The 17,265-nt window shown below is 51.3% G+C and overlaps 1 protein-coding gene across 3 annotated transcripts in view; it reads right to left on the reverse strand.

The window, feature by feature from the left end:
* LOC123993582 (ecto-NOX disulfide-thiol exchanger 2-like) overlaps positions 1–17,265 on the reverse strand; it is a 345,502-nt gene that overhangs the window by 63,430 nt on the left and 264,807 nt on the right. For all 3 annotated transcript variants that reach the window (XM_046295899.1, XM_046295898.1, XM_046295900.1), the window contains one exon: positions 2,059–2,208. In XM_046295899.1, the coding sequence (XP_046151855.1) occupies positions 2,059–2,208 (150 nt within the window). The remainder of the gene's footprint in view (positions 1–2,058; positions 2,209–17,265) is intronic.

The raw sequence follows: 17,265 nt of genomic DNA on the forward strand, positions 1-17,265 counted from the left end.
AGGAGGACCTCAGGGAGCGGACAGAGGGGAGCGAGAGAAAGAGAGGGGGAAGAGAGGGAGCAGACTCAGAGGAGACAGAAAGAGGAGGACCTCAGGGAGCGGACAGAGGGGAGCGAGAGAAAGAGAGGGGGAAGAGAGGGAGCAGACTCAGAGGAGACAGAAAGAAGAACTCAGGGAGCGGACAGAGGGGAGCGAGAGAAAGAGAGGGGGAAGAGAGGGAGCAGACTCAGAGGAGACAGAAAGAAGAACTCAGAGAGCGGACAGAGGGGAGCGAGATAAAGAGAGGGGGAAGAGAGGGAGCAGACTCAGTGGAGACAGAAAGAGGAGGACCTCAGGGAGCGGACAGAGGGGAGCGAGATAAAGAGAGGGGGAAGAGAGGGAGCAGACTCAGAGGAGACAGAAAGAGGAGGACCTCAGGGAGCGGACAGAGGGGAGCGAGAGAAAGAGAGGGGGAAGAGAGGGAGCAGACTCAGTGGAGACAGAAAGAGGAGGACCTCAGGGAGCGGACAGAGGGGAGCGAGAGAAAGAGAGGGGGAAGAGAGGGAGCAGACTCAGAGGAGACAGAAAGAGGAGGAACTCAGGGAGCGGACAGAGGGGAGCGAGAGAAAGAGAGGGGGAAGAGAGGGAGCAGACTCAGAGGAGACAGAAAGAGAAACTCAGGGAGCGGACAGAGAGAGGAGACAGAAATAGAGGGGAAGACCATAGGTGAGAACAGGAGGGAGAGCGGGAAAGATGGTAGAAGATGAGAGGAGGAGAAAAAAAACCAGGGGGAGAGGGAAGACCATAATAGGCAAGAGGGAGAGAGAGACAGGAAGAATATTCACATTGAAAACACACACACAACATGAAAGCCTTGTGTTCTTAAGGAAGGAGGGGGTGTGACTCCAGACTGTATTTTCTGTTTTCTGAAGGAGCCTGAATTCCCAACAACTGACGAGAGAAAATTTGCTTTTGTTTTAGTTTAGGGTGAAATTGATCCCTTCCAAATCTGACAAGTGAGCTTTCTTTGAAAAAGTCACCAGACAAAGTTCTCTCTCAGAGTTATTAAAGGAGAGCTCCCACTGGGTGTTCTTCACAGACACACACACAAACCACGCACATACTCAGAAAGAATAAGAACACAGCATAAGCCATGGCAAAATAAGCAGAATTGCAGGAAATTAGCTTTAAAACGGCAATTCTTTCTCTCAGTCCCATGACAAAATGTGTAGAATTTCAGGAAACTAACTTAAGTGTTCTATCTGCACTATGGCAAAACATGTAGAATTGCAGGAGATTAGCTTAAAAACAGCAACATTTTGTCTCTGCGGTATCTGACTTTTCCACCGCTGCTGAAACAAATCCTAGGTGAAACCATGAGGGAGTAGGAGGTCTATCAGTGGACTATGAGGGTATATAGTTTCTCACACAAGAACCAGTGTGTATGTCTGCATGTTGTGTGTGTCTACATGGTGTCTATCTACAAGGTGTGTACCCATAACACCTACTGCTAGGCTGGAGAGTTTATAAGCTGTCAGAATTGTAATGTGGAGACGATAAGGCCCCGCAGAACTTCCCTGGGCCAGATCAGTTACACAGAGACCTTGACACCTTTTCATTCCCTTGCATTTTAGACCTGATCACTGGAGTCAATATTGGCATTTACAACGCAGGAGGAGAGAAGGCTTATGGCTGCATAAATTAACTGTGAGGAGAGAGATGGTGGTCTCAGTCATAGTCAGTATTCAGGTAATAGAGAAGGTAGACGCTAAGAATGTAATGTAGTAAAAATATGACTTCTTTATTAAAGGGGAAATTCAGTATTTTACAACTTAAAGGGATACTTTGGGATTTCAGCAATGAGGCCCTTTATCTACGTCCCCAGAGTTAGATGAATTAGCAAATATTATTTTTATGCCTTTGTGTGCAGTTTAAAATAAGTTGCTAGCTAGCATTAGCGCAATAACTATAAGTCTATGGGTATCTGCTAGCATGCGGGTTGCCACATCACTTCAATAGATTTTTTGCTGATGGCTTAAATTAAATAGACTTCCTGGGGTAAGAGGTCAATAGACTTACTTGGGTTTGGGGGGAAGAGGGTGCAGCTCTGGTAGTGAATGATCTCCTTAACGATGGGTAGATCATGGGGCATGGGGGGTGGGGGCACGTAACCAAGGCCGGGCATCATGGGGTTCATGCCTGTCATCATGCCAAGGCCTGAGTCGAAATCTGAAGGAGACACACACCAGAACACACACACATGAGAATGGAATAACATGCATATAAAAAAACATTTCCACAGGCATTAGTTCATCCATGTTGACATTTTCATGTTTCATTAGACATTGTGTGTCTCTCCATGAACACTTTGGCCTTGTGTGTCAACAATGGTGACACACAAGGCCAGCAGCATACCACCCTGCATCCCAATGCTGGCTTTCTTCTAAAGTGAAGTAGGGTTGGTCCTGGATGAGAGACCAGATACGGCCGGAAGTGGTGTTGGAGGCACCATTTCCTCTGGTAAATAAATCTCAACGGACATTGCCCTGTGAAGGGTGCAGTCTTTCGGATGGGACGTTAAATGGGTGTCCTGACTCTCTCACTAAAGATCCCATGGCACTTATTGTAAGAGTAGGGGTGCTAACCCTGGTGTCCTGGCAAAATTCCCAATCTGGCCCTCATACCATCATGGTCATCTAATAATCCACAGCTGACAATTGGCTCATTCACCCCCTCCTCTCCCCTGTAACTATTCCCCAGGTCTTTGCTGTAAATGAGAACATGTTCTCAGTCAACTTACCTGGTAAAATAAGGGCATAAAGAAAAAAATACATGAATAAATTAACAAACACATGTTTAAAGTGGAGCTACATGAGCTTCTACTGACTCTACTCTCTGCTACTGATTGGCTGACCTTTGATCTTCCTGTCTGTACTCAGAGGGAGGGAGAGATGGATCTGAGAATTAGCACACAAGTGAGCCTTCATTCACAGGTAGGGGACTATCGATTTAGACTGCAGCTGGATTCACTCTGCAAACTAGCTGAGTTCCAGCAGATCATTTTTAAATGGAAATTACATTTCCTCTATTGCACCTGCAGATAACTGTGGGCTTGAAAGCTTGTCTTCATTGTGTGCGTGTGTGTGCCTTGATGGACCACACAAAAGCCTGAGTATAACTAAATACCACTTAGTAAAACCATATGTGGATAACTTATGTGTAAATCCCAGAAAGGGCAACGAAAGCTTTTCAATAATTTCAGCTTTCTGTGTGTGAAAGAGGAAGGTATTTGGATGAAGGATGAAGAAGAGAGGGAAACAAGCCAGAGGTGTAACTGGACCAATTAGAGGAGAGGACAGTAAAAGTATAAGAGAACGTCTAGGTCAAGCTTCATCTCTTTTACAGTGACCCTTATTGATGACCTCATCTCTGGTAAGTAAGTGATAAGAGGGACCCTGTTGCCTGGGTGATGATGACTCCTGCCCAGCGAGCCGGAGGAGAGGTGAAATGATGGCTGTAGGAGAGATAGAGGGAGGGGTACAGCGGACACAGTCTTCTGAATACCAAGGCCAGTCTCAGTGGCAGTAAGAGGCCCACAGAGGAAATCTCTGGTCAACTGTCGGGCTGTTCTGGGTTAGGGAGGGAGGCCCACTGCAGAGCTCTGTCATGGGCCTTACTGCAACAGGTGTGAGCTGCTTCATAACTGCGACTTAGTAGGGCTGCACAGTTAATCAAATTCCCATCAAAATTGCAATATTGACAAACTATAAAAACTCAACCGTCTTGCGGCTGCTTTCCACACACACACCAAGCCTCGCCCCCAGCGACCAGAGTCTGGTTTCGATGATGAACTCCTATCATAGAGGAACTACATCACTACCTTATGCACGTCAATAAAATACTAAATAGTAGCTAGCAAGATGGAGATCAGAGGTTATTTCACATCAACTACCTTAACTTAAACCATTGCAAAGGTTTTGCCTGCAAACTTTGGTTTTGAATCGCGACAATCTGGCATGTCTGCCTCGTGATTTGTTGAGTGAGTCCCGGGAATAATTGTTTTCTCTTATAGACATAGGAAGTGACTTAGTTCCTCTATGTCTAGAGTCCATCAGTGAAACCAGACCCTGGTCAGTGGGTTTTTAAGACCCTTATTCCTCCTGGCTGTTTGTTAGATTCACAGTTGGCATGCTGTTCTGAGATAGATTTTTTCAAACAATAATGGTATTACTTTCCTTTTTAATATGTCATTCAATTTCTAGATTTCACACAGCTCACATCTTCTGATCTTTATTGCACGTCAAATTGCAATATTTTGTAAAACATCCGCAACTCGATTTTTGGCCCACTTCGTGCAGCCCTTACCACTTGACACTGAGGAAATGGGCACAGTGCTGATGAATAATGGAAAACACTCATGGCTGCCACACACACATTTTGAGCACAGATAATAATTTCCTCAAAGTCACAGAGTCACTCTTGAAGAAACACAAAGCTATTAAATAAAAGATTTCTGCACCATATTTATTCATGAACATGACAGATGATAGGAGCAAACCAGGCTCCGGGTGCACATCAAGAAAAGATCTGGTTTGATCAAGACCAGCCTGTTTCCATTTCACTGCTGAATTTGTCTTATTCTTTCCAGTCTGTGTGTGTGTACATATATCTGTCTGTCTGCCAGGGAGGGGTAATCGAGTACTTGACCTGACGTCAAAACCCTATTTTTAACCACAAATCCATTCTTTTTTAAATACTGTAAAACAAGACAACATTAATGTGCGTAGCCTCTAGTGTTCCATCAGTACATGTGCCTTTGTTAACAAACAGTTATTCTCCTAAATGTCCTTTCTCCTTCGTGTCGCACTCGCTCAATTGCGTTCCGACCTCTCTCTCTACACAACTACTTGGCTTTATTGCAAAAAATACATAATAAAAAAACACTTTTTGGTGTAAATTTAAAGTCAGGGCTAGGCATAAGGTTTACGAGTGTGATTAAGGGTTAGGTTAAAAATCTGATTTTTAAAAAGAGAAATCGTAGAAATAGGCGGGGTTTGAAATTGCTTTCACCTGGAGAGTCTCATGGAAAGAGCAGGTGTTCTTAATGTTTTGTACACTCAGTATATATCAATGTACACATAAAAAATAAATAATGCGAGTACTCGAACAGTTGAAAAATGTCAAATGCCCATCCCCGGTCTGTGTCCTATTCCATTGACAGCCAGGGGACAGAACTGTGTATGATAACAATTTAAACTCTGCCATTCTCAGGGATTTTCAGCTACAGCAGGATTGTTATTTAACCTTTATTTAACTAGGCAAGTTGGTTAAGAACTAATTGTTATTTACAATGACGGCCTACACGGACCAAACCCGGACGACGCTGGGCCAATTGTGCACCGCCCTATGGGACTCCAATCACGGCCAGGTGTGATAGAGCCTGGAATTGAACCAGGGTGTCAGTGGTGACGCCTCGAGCACTGAGATGCAGTGCCTTATACCGCTGTGCCACTTGGGAGCCCCCTGTACAGACAGAACAATGGAGACTCAACCCCTCAACACATGTTTCACATCTTTCAACATATTAGGTTGGAAACTCCCACACACGCGGTTGCATGCAAGTGTGTTAGACACACATGCAAGTGTGTACATGCACACACACCATCTTCAGAGTGAAACAGACCTCTTCCAGCCAGAGGTAAAACGGTCTAGAGACAGAACAGGAGTCTCCTGAACAGAAACATCAGCAGAGAACTGTCTTCTCTCCAGACACACAAGGTCTCTCTCTCTCTCCTCTCGCTTTCTCCACGCCCCCACCCCACTGGCTCCATCTCTCCACCCCCCCGGCTCCATCTCTCCCTTTCAAAACCCCCTCCCCCCACCCCACTGGCTCCATCTCTCCACCCCACTGGCACCATATCTACGTGGTCCTTCTGTAGCTCAGTTGGTAGAGCATGGCGCTTGTAACGCCAGGGTAGTGGGTTCGATCCCCGGGACCACCCATACGTAGAATGTATGCACACATGACTGTAAGTCGCTTTGGATAAAAGCGTCTGCTAAATGGCATATATTATTATATATATTATATATCATCTCTCCACCCCCTCCCCCACTGTCTCCACCCCCTCCCCCACTGGCTCCATCTCTCCACCCCCCACCCCACTGGCTCCATCTCTCCCTTTCTCCACACCCTCCCCCACACCACTGGCTCCATCTCTCCCTTTCTCCACCCCCTCCCCCCACCCCACTGGCTCTATCTCTCCACCCCCTGCCTCCATCTCTCCACCCCCTGCCTCCATCTCTCCACCCCCTGGCTCCATCTCTCCCCCCCCTGGCTCCATCTCTCCCCCCTGGCTCCATCTCTCCCCCACTGGCTCCATCTTCCCCCCCCACTGGCTCCATCTTTCCCTTTCTCCACCCCCCCCAGCTCCCTTTCTCCCCCCCCATCTCACCCTTTCTCCACCCCCCCCCGGCTCCATCTCTCCCTTTCTCCACCCTCCCACCCCCATCTCTCCCCTTTTCCTCCACCCCCCCACCCCACCGGCTCCATGTCCCCCTTTCTCCTCCACCCCCCACCACACTGGCTCCATCTCTCCCTTTTCCACCCCCACCATCCCCACTGGCTCCATCTCTCCACCCCACTTGCTCCATCTCTCCCTTTGTCGCAAGCAAGCAGGCACACATGGCACTTTCACACATCACACAGTCCTATGTCTCTCCATGTTAACCAATCAGCTTCCCAGAGGATTGTTGAAGGTAATTACATTTCATGCTGCCCATCAATCAAACGTCCAGCCAGGAATAAAAAATGTGGCATTTGACTCTAGACACCTCCTGGCTATCAACACATTACATCAGTCCTCTCCCTCCCTCACCTCCTCTCCCCCTTCCCAGGGTAAATGTCCCCTACAGCAAAATGTGTGCTGGGTGGAGGGAGAAAGGGTGAGGGAGGGAGAATATGAAAGGCTATGTCCACCGGTGATGTGGAGCAGAGCATGCTGGGTGATCTCTAACTGAGAAGAAAGTAACTAGAGAATGTACACAAGCCAACTGATACATTTCAGCCATCTCCTGTGATTGCCTTTTGGTTAGCATTCTTTGTTTAGCCAAGGCCAGTGTGCGTCCTTCAGAAATGGGAGTTCATATTTCTTACACAGTGTGTTGTGGACGCACTCTGTGACGATGATGTAGCTTGCTTTGTTATGCTAATTCACGTTTTTACTGCCAGCTAGCAACTGTACGCTTACTTACTCTTGTTGTTTTTGCCATCTCATTTCAGACAGTTAGCATTTGATTGTGTAGTATAATGTACACCAGTGCCTAGTTTAATATGCCCTGTGGTTGTATGGATGTACTGAATAGATGTGTAGATGATGTATTTTGTTAGCTATGAGCCTTGTGGATGTAGCTATATATATATATATATACACACACACACTGAACAAAAATATAAAACGCAACCTGCAACAACTTCAGAGTTACAGTTCATATAAGGAAATCAGTCAGTTGAAATATATTCATTTGGCCCTAATCTATGAATTTCCCATTACTGGGCAGGGCACAGCCATGGGTGGACCTGGAAGGGCACAGCCATGGGTGGACCTGGAAGGGCACAGCCATGGGTGGACCTGGAAGGGCATAGGCCCACCCACATGGAGCCAGGCTGAGCCAATCAGAATTCATTTTTCCGCACAAAAGGGCTTTATTACAGACAGAAATACTCCTCAGTTTCATCAGCTGTCTGGATGGCTGGTCTGACGATCCTGCAGGTGAAGCCAGATGTGGAGTTCCTGGGCTGGCTTGGGTACACATGGTCTGCGGTTGTGAGGCCGTTTGGAAATACTGCCTAATTCTCTAAAATGACGTTGGCCTCCATTCAGATAACATTAAATTATTTGCCAACAGCTCTGGTGGACATTCCTGCAGTCAGCATGCCAATTGCACACTCCCTCAAAACTTAGACTGTGTTGCGTTGTGACAGTCTGTGGCATTGCGTTGTGACACACAACTTTTGAATTGTTAGATACTACTGCACTGTTGGAGCTAGGAACACAAGCATTTCACTACACCCACAATAACACCTGCTAAATTCATGTATATTATGTAACCAATAAAATTAGATTTGAAAACCGCACATTTTAGAGTGGGCTTTTATTGTCTCAGCACAAGATGCACCTGTGTAATGACCATGCCGTTTAATCAGCTTCTTGATATGCCACACCTGTCAAGTGGATGGATTATCTTGGCAAAGGAGAAATACTCACTAACAGGGATGTAAACAAATTTGTGCACAACATCTGAGAAATAAGCTTTTTGTGCGTATGGAAAATGTCTGGGATATTTTATTTCAGCTAATGAAATATGGGACAAACACTTTACATGTTGTGGTTATAAACATTTTTTTATTCAAATGATTTTTTATTTTACCCCCTTTTTCTCCACAGTTTTGTGACATTCAAATTACGATTTTGTTTCATCGCTGCAACTTCCCAATGGGCTCGAGAGAGGCGAAGGTCGAGTCATGCGTCCTTCGAAACATGACCCTCCAAACCACGCTTCATAACAACCGCCTGCTTAACCTGGAAGCCAACCGCACCAATGTGTTGGTCGGAAACACCGCTCAACTGATGACAGAAGTCAGCCTGCAGGTGCCCGGCCTGCCACAAGGAGTCGCTAGAGAACGATGAGCCCCCCAGGCAAAACCCTCCCCTAACCCGGACAATGCTTTGGCAATTGTGTGCCACTATGGGACTCCTGGTCACACAGGTCTGTAGTGACACCTCAAGCACTGCAGTGCCTTAGACCGCTGTGCCACTCGGGAGGACCGTTACGTTGATATTTTTGTTCAGTATACAAGTTCATGCAGTTGTGTGAGGATGGTGCTGATGCAGTTGTGTGAGGATGGTGCTCAACCCCTCTGATCTTTCATTAATGAAATAGCAGCCATGTTATTCGGCTGTATTGTCTATCTATTGTAGCCATATTATTGTTCATAGCCTACGTAATTTGAGGTTGTATTAAGATTAAACCTGCCATTTAGTATTGCATTTCATTTCCCCTTTTTCAGAACCACACTCTCTTGGTTAAAACATTTGACAAGCCATAGCTTAAAAGTGCCTTAACCCATACACTGTGCCGTTCCTGTGAATCAGCATTATTAAACCACCTCAACTGGAATCCTACCCGTCTGTCCTCTGTCCTCTCTTACAAGCACCTGTGAGAGAACACACTGATAAGAAAACCCTAAGAATACACAGTCCACTTCAGGGAGGGTGGTGCTGCCCATATACTGTTTAACAGGGAAAGTTACATGTTTGCACACCGAGATCTCATTAATTGCCAAAGAAACATAAAAAAAAATGTTTTTTACATTACGACGATAACGACATCATGAGCATGGCCACAAGTGTTCAGATAATCACGAGACCCACTTTTGTCATCATATTTACTGAATATCGGTCATCGACAGAATTATCATCCAATATCGATATATTGGTAAAAGGCCAATGTTGGCCAATAATACCGGACATATATTGGTCAGGCACTAGTTTTCAAATAAAAATGATCCCCCTACACACTTCTAAAAGAGAACTCGCACTACTTCCCTGCCAAAGATACCTCTCTTTCAACTGATCAGTCATAGATCTCTCTCCAGGCTCCTGAAAGACATATCCCTCTCTCTTTTCCTCTGCCAAAGATCTCCCTCTCTGTACTCCTCGCTATCAGAAATTTAGTCTACTTCTCCCAGGCTATAAATGTGCAGCTACAGATCTCTCTCTGTGTCTCTATCAGTCCTCACTCTGCCACCAGCACTGTCAGCACAAAGCAGAGCAGAGCTTGGAAACGACTTACAGCTCCTCAACATTAACTCAGCAATAACAGAGAGACAAAGGGGCCAAAAGCTTCTAGTGGAAGAAAATAAACTTGGCTTTTCTTTTTCTTAACTATTAATGCAGGCAAATAAATGTTCAAGCCAGAAACACAAGAAGCTTCTTAAACCTACTGCTTCTACTAGTACAATATCAATAGTTTAAATAATTCATCAGGTAAAAACCTAAGAGGCCAAAACACTTGCTAGCTACTTCTATTAGAATATTGCATAAATAGTTAAAAAGGTGATGACAGTAAGACTACATACACAGTGTGTGTGTGCGCGCAGTGGTTGTTGAGGTTATAACATACATAACTGTATGAATCCCCAGGGAACCTTCCCTAGAGCCTGTTTATGTATTCAGAGGGGTGTGTGTCAGGCTAAATCAATTCAGAGGGGAGTGTGTGTTGCAGACTAACGCATTCCTGTGGGAATTTGTGTGTGTTAGGCTTGCCATCGAGTTTGGTCTGTCCACACATCTTCCTTAGCCTCATACACTGCAGTGTGTCAAAAGCACTCTGTCCAATCGCAACTCTAATCAAAATCCAAACAAACAAATCAATGACATTATCACTGTGGAGAGAGAATATTAGGTCTCATTAGTGTTATGCAGTGCTTCTGCAGTTGGGACGACAACAATTCCTTAGAGTGGAGACTCCACAGAAACCTTGTCCCTATAAGGCAGCTAGTTCTCTCCTGTGAGGACTAGAAGAGGCACCATATCCACAAGACAATCTATGTCCCCACAGTTCCATGTCCCCATAGTGAAGTCTCTACAGTTCCATGTCCCCATAGTGAAGTCTCCACAGTCCCATATCCCCATAGTGAAGTATTTACAGTCCCATGTCCCCATAGTGAAGTCTCTACATGTCCCCATAGTGAAGTCGCTATAGGTCGTTTCCACATCATTTCAATGAAATTACGTTGAACCAAAGTGGAAAAGTCGTTGAAAATACGTCTGTGCCTCTTTAGACCCTGTCCGTCTCCACAGCATTTTATTTCTTTACGTTGACTGAGCCTCATCTCCCGGTAGCTACTTGGCTCTAGACAGACTGGCGATGCAATGACTTGGAGGCAGGTGGTGTTGCATACCACAGAGGCAATAAATCTAATCAGGACTGCTGATTAATGTGTCAAATGTCTTGGATAATAAATGGTTGTTGGGGAAGTCCCCACTCCGAGCGAGAGAGAAAGAATGAAAACAGTATGAGGAAACAGAGGATGGAAAGCCCAAAAAGATTCCATATGGTCCTAATTTGTCTGGACCTGTATCTTAAATAAAGTTTTAAATTTTTTAAATAAAAAGTCATGATAAATCCTACTGTAATGTAAAGCTAATCTCTTTCCTTCTGGGCCATTGAGATGTATTTGTATTTATTATGGATCCCCATTAGCTGCTGCCTATAATTTTCAATTCTTTGAGAGTAGATGAGCGGCCGACCGAGCGAGCGAGCGACAGACCGACCGAGCGACAGAGCGACCGACCGACCGAGCGAGCGACCGACCGAGCGACAGAGCGAGCGACCGACAGAGCGACAGAGCGAGCGACCGACAGAGCGACAGAGCGAGCGACAGAGCGAGCGACCGACAGAGCGACAGAGCGAGCGACCGACAGAGCGACCGAGAGAGAGCGAGACGGACAGACAGAGCGACCGAGAGAGAGCGAGACAGACAGACAGAGCGACCGAGAGAGAGCGAGACAGACAGACAGAGCGACCGAGAGAGAGCGAGACAGACAGACAGACAGACCGAGAGAGAGCGAGACAGACAGACAGACAGACAGACCGAGAGAGAGCGAGACAGACAGACAGACAGACCGAGAGAGAGCGAGACAGACAGACAGACAGACCGAGAGAGAGCGAGACAGACAGACAGACAGACCGAGAGAGAGCGAGACAGACAGACCGAGAGAGAGCGAGACAGACAGACCGAGAGAGAGCGAGACAGACAGACCGAGAGAGAGCGAGACAGACAGACCGAGAGAGAGCGAGACAGACAGACCGAGAGAGAGCGAGACAGACAGACCGAGAGAGAGCGAGACAGACAGACCGAGAGAGAGCGAGACAGACAGACAGACCGAGAGAGAGCGAGACAGACGGACAGACAGAGACAGACAGACAGACAGAGACAGACAGACAGACAGACAGACCGAGACAGACCGAGACAGACAGACAGACCGAGACAGACCGAGACAGACAGACAGACCGAGACAGACAGACAGACCGAGACAGACAGACCGAGAGACAGACAGACCGAGAGACAGACAGACAGAGACCGAGAGAGAGACAGACAGAGACCGAGAGAGAGCGAGACAGACAGAGACCGAGAGAGAGCGAGACAGACAGACAGACCGAGAGAGAGCGAGACAGACAGACAGACCGAGAGAGAGCGAGACAGACAGACAGACCGAGAGAGAGCGAGACAGACAGACAGACCGAGAGAGAGCGAGACAGACAGACAGACAGACCGAGAGAGAGCGAGACAGACAGACAGACAGACCGAGAGAGAGCGAGACAGACAGACAGACAGACCGAGAGAGAGCGAGACAGACAGACAGACAGACCGAGAGAGAGCGAGACAGACAGACAGACCGAGAGAGAGCGAGACAGACAGACAGACCGAGAGAGAGCGAGACAGACAGACAGACCGAGAGAGAGCGAGACAGACAGACAGACCGAGAGAGAGCGAGACAGACAGACAGACCGAGAGAGAGCGAGACAGACGGACCGAGAGAGAGCGAGACAGACGGACCGAGAGAGAGCGAGACAGACGGGCCGAGAGAGAGAGACGGGCCGAGAGAGAGAGACGGGCCGAGAGAGAGAGACGGGCCGAGAGAGAGAGACGGGCCGAGAGAGAGCGAGACAGACGGGCCGAGAGAGAGAGACGGGCCGAGAGAGAGCGAGACAGACGGGCCGAGAGAGAGAGACGGGCCGAGAGAGAGAGACGGGCCGAGAGAGAGAGACGGGCCGAGAGAGAGAGACGGGCCGAGAGAGAGAGACGGGCCGAGAGAGAGAGACGGGCCGAGAGAGAGACGGGCCGAGAGAGAGAGACGGGCCGAGAGAGAGAGACGGGCCGAGAGAGAGAGACGGGCCGAGAGAGAGAGACGGGCCGAGAGAGAGAGACGGGCCGAGAGAGAGAGACGGGCCGAGAGAGAGAGACGGGCCGAGAGAGAGAGACGGGCCGTCCGAGAGCGAGCGAGACAGACGGGCCGACCGAGAGCGAGCGAGACAGACGGGCCGACCGAGAGCGAGCGAGACAGACGGACCGACCGAGACAGACGGACCGACCGAGAGCGAGACAGACGGACCGACCGAGAGCGAGCGAGACAGACGGACCGACCGAGAGCGAGCGAGACAGACGGACCGACCGAGAGCGAGCGAGACAGACGGACCGACCGAGAGCGAGCGAGACAGACGGACCGACCGAGAGCGAGCGAGACAGACGGACCGACCGAGAGCGAGCGAGACAGACGGACCGACCGAGAGCGAGCGAGACAGACGGACAGACCGAGAGAGAGCGAGACAGACAGACCGAGAGAGAGCGAGACAGACAGACCGAGAGAGAGCGAGACAGACAGACCGAGAGAGAGCGAGACAGACAGACCGAGAGAGAGCGAGACAGACAGACCGAGAGAGAGCGAGACAGACAGACAGACCGAGAGAGAGCGAGACAGACAGACAGACCGAGAGAGAGCGAGACAGACAGACAGACCGAGAGAGAGCGAGACAGACGGACAGACAGAGACAGACAGACAGACAGAGACAGACAGACAGACAGAGACAGACAGACAGACAGAGACAGACAGACAGACCGAGACAGACCGAGACAGACAGACAGACCGAGACAGACAGACAGACCGAGACAGACAGACAGACCGAGACAGACAGACAGACCGAGAGACAGACACAGACAGACAGACAGACAGACAGACAGACAGACCGAGACAGACAGACAGACCGAGACAGACCGAGACAGACAGACAGACCGAGACAGACAGACAGACCGAGACAGACAGACAGACCGAGACAGACAGACAGACCGAGACAGACAGACAGACCGAGACAGACAGACAGACCGAGACAGACAGACAGACCGAGACAGACAGACCGAGAGACAGACAGACCGAGAGACAGACAGACAGAGACCGAGAGAGAGCGAGACAGACAGAGACCGAGAGAGAGACCGAGAGAGAGCGAGACAGACAGACCGAGAGAGAGCGAGACAGACAGACCGAGAGAGAGCGAGACAGACAGACAGACCGAGAGCGAGCGAGACAGACAGACCGAGAGCGAGCGAGACAGACGGACCGACCGAGAGCGAGCGAGACAGACGGACCGACCGAGAGCGAGACAGACGGACCGACCGAGAGCGAGCGAGACAGACGGACCGACCGAGAGCGAGCGAGACAGACGGACCGACCGAGAGCGAGCGAGACAGACGGACCGACCGAGAGCGAGACAGACGGACCGACCGACCGAGAGCGAGCGAGACAGACGGACCGACCGAGACAGACGGACCGACCGAGAGCGAGCGAGACAGACGGACCGACCGAGACAGACGGACCGACCGAGAGCGAGCGAGACAGACGGACCGACCGAGAGCGAGCGAGACAGACGGACCGACCGAGAGCGAGCGAGACAGACGGACCGACCGAGAGCGAGCGAGACAGACGGACCGACCGAGAGCGAGCGAGACAGACGGACCGACCGAGAGCGAGCGAGACAGACGGACCGACCGAGAGCGAGCGAGACAGACGGACCGACCGAGAGCGAGCGAGACAGACGGACCGACCGAGAGCGAGCGAGACAGACGGACCGACCGAGAGCGAGCGAGACAGACGGACCGAGAGCGAGCGAGACAGACGGACCGACCGAGAGCGAGCGAGACAGACGGACCGACCGAGAGCGAGCGAGACAGACGGACCGACCGAGAGCGAGCGAGACAGACGGACCGACCGAGAGCGAGCGAGACAGACGGACCGACCGAGAGCGAGCGAGACAGACGGACCGACCGAGAGCGAGCGAGACAGACGGACCGACCGAGAGCGAGCGAGACAGACGGACCGACCGAGAGCGAGCGAGACAGACGGACCGACCGAGAGCGAGCGAGACAGACGGACCGACCGAGAGCGAGCGAGACAGACGGACCGACCGAGAGCGAGCGAGACAGACGGACCGACCGAGAGCGAGCGAGACAGACGGACCGACCGACCGACCGAGAGCGAGCGAGACAGACGGACCGACCGACCGAGAGCGAGCGAGACAGACGGACCGACCGAGAGCGAGCGAGACAGACGGACCGACCGACCGAGAGCGAGCGAGACAGACGGACCGACCGACCGAGAGCGAGCGAGACAGACGGACAGACCGACCGAGAGCGAGCGAGACAGACGGACCGACCGACCGAGAGCGAGCGAGACAGACGGACCGACCGACCGACCGAGAGCGAGCGAGACAGACGGACCGACCGAGAGCGAGCGAGACAGACGGACCGACCGAGAGCGAGCGAGACAGACGGACCGACCGAGAGCGAGCGAGACAGACGGACCGACCGAGACAGACGGACCGACCGAGAGCGAGCGAGACAGACGGACCGACCGAGAGCGAGCGAGACAGACGGACCGACCGAGAGCGAGCGAGACAGACGGACCGACCGAGACAGACGGACCGACCGAGAGAGAGCGAGACAGACGGACCGACCGAGAGAGAGCGAGACAGACGGACCGATCGAGAGAGAGCGAGACAGACGGACCGACCGAGAGAGAGCGAGACAGACGGACCGACCGAGAGAGAGCGAGACAGACGGACCGACCGAGAGAGAGCGAGACAGACGGACCGACCGAGAGAGAGCGAGACAGACAGACCGACCGAGAGCGAGACAGACAGACCGACCGAGAGAGAGCGAGACAGACGGACCGACCGAGAGCGAGACAGACAGACCGACCGAGAGAGAGCGAGACAGACGGACCGACCGAGAGAGAGCGAGACAGACGGACCGACCGAGAGAGAGCGAGACAGACGGACCGACCGAGAGAGAGCGAGACAGACGGACCGACCGAGAGAGAGCGAGACAGACGGACCGACCGAGAGAGAGCGAGACAGACGGACCGACCGAGAGAGAGCGAGACAGACGGACCGACCGAGAGAGAGCGAGACAGACGGACCGACCGAGAGAGAGCGAGACAGACGGACCGACCGAGAGAGAGCGAGACAGACGGACCGACCGAGAGAGAGCGAGACAGACGGACCGACCGAGAGAGAGCGAGACAGACCGACAGACCGAGAGAGAGCGAGACAGAGACCGACAGACCGACAGACCGAGAGAGAGCGAGACAGACAGACCGACCGAGAGAGAGCGAGACAGAGACCGACAGACCGACAGACCGAGAGAGAGCGAGACAGAGACCGACCGACCGACCGACCGAGAGAGAGCGAGACAGAGACCGACAGACCGAGAGAGAGCGAGACAGAGACCGACAGACCGAGAGAGAGCGAGACAGAGACCGACAGACCGAGAGAGAGCGAGACAGAGACCGACAGACCGACCGACCGAGAGAGAGCGAGACAGAGACCGACAGACCGACCGACCGAGAGAGAGCGAGACAGACAGACCGACCGAGAGAGAGCGAGACAGAGACCGACAGACCGAGAGAGAGCGAGACAGAGACCGACAGACCGAGAGAGAGCGAGACAGAGACCGACCGACCGACCGACCGAGAGAGAGCGAGACAGAGACCGACAGACCGAGAGAGAGCGAGACAGAGACCGACAGACCGAGAGAGAGCGAGACAGAGACCGACAGACCGACCGACCGAGAGAGAGCGAGACAGAGACCGACAGACCGACCGACCGAGAGAGAGCGAGACAGACAGACCGACCGAGAGAGAGCGAGACAGAGACCGACAGACCGAGAGAGAGCGAGACAGAGACCGACAGACCGAGAGAGAGCGAGACAGAGACCGACCGACCGACCGACCGAGAGAGAGCGAGACAGAGACCGACAGACCGAGAGAGAGCGAGACAGAGACCGACAGACCGAGAGAGAGCGAGACAGAGACCGACAGACCGAGAGAGAGCGAGACAGAGACCGACAGACCGAGAGAGAGCGAGACAGAGACCGACAGACCGAGAGAGAGCGAGACAGAGACCGACAGACCGAGAGAGAGCGAGACAGAGACCGACAGACGAGAGAGCGAGACAGAGACCGACAGACGAGAGAGCGAGACAGAGACCGACAGACGAGAGAGCGAGACAGAGACCGACAGACGAGAGAGCGAGACAGAGACCGACAGACGAGAGAGCGAGACAGAGACCGAGACAGACGAGAGAGCGAGACAGAGACCGAGACAGACGAGAGAGCGAGACAGAGACCGAGACAGACGAGAGAGCGAGACAGAGACCGACAGACGAGAGAGC

This window comes from Oncorhynchus gorbuscha, linkage group LG13 (assembly GCF_021184085.1).
Source record: "Oncorhynchus gorbuscha isolate QuinsamMale2020 ecotype Even-year linkage group LG13, OgorEven_v1.0, whole genome shotgun sequence".
NCBI lineage: Eukaryota > Metazoa > Chordata > Actinopteri > Salmoniformes > Salmonidae > Oncorhynchus > Oncorhynchus gorbuscha.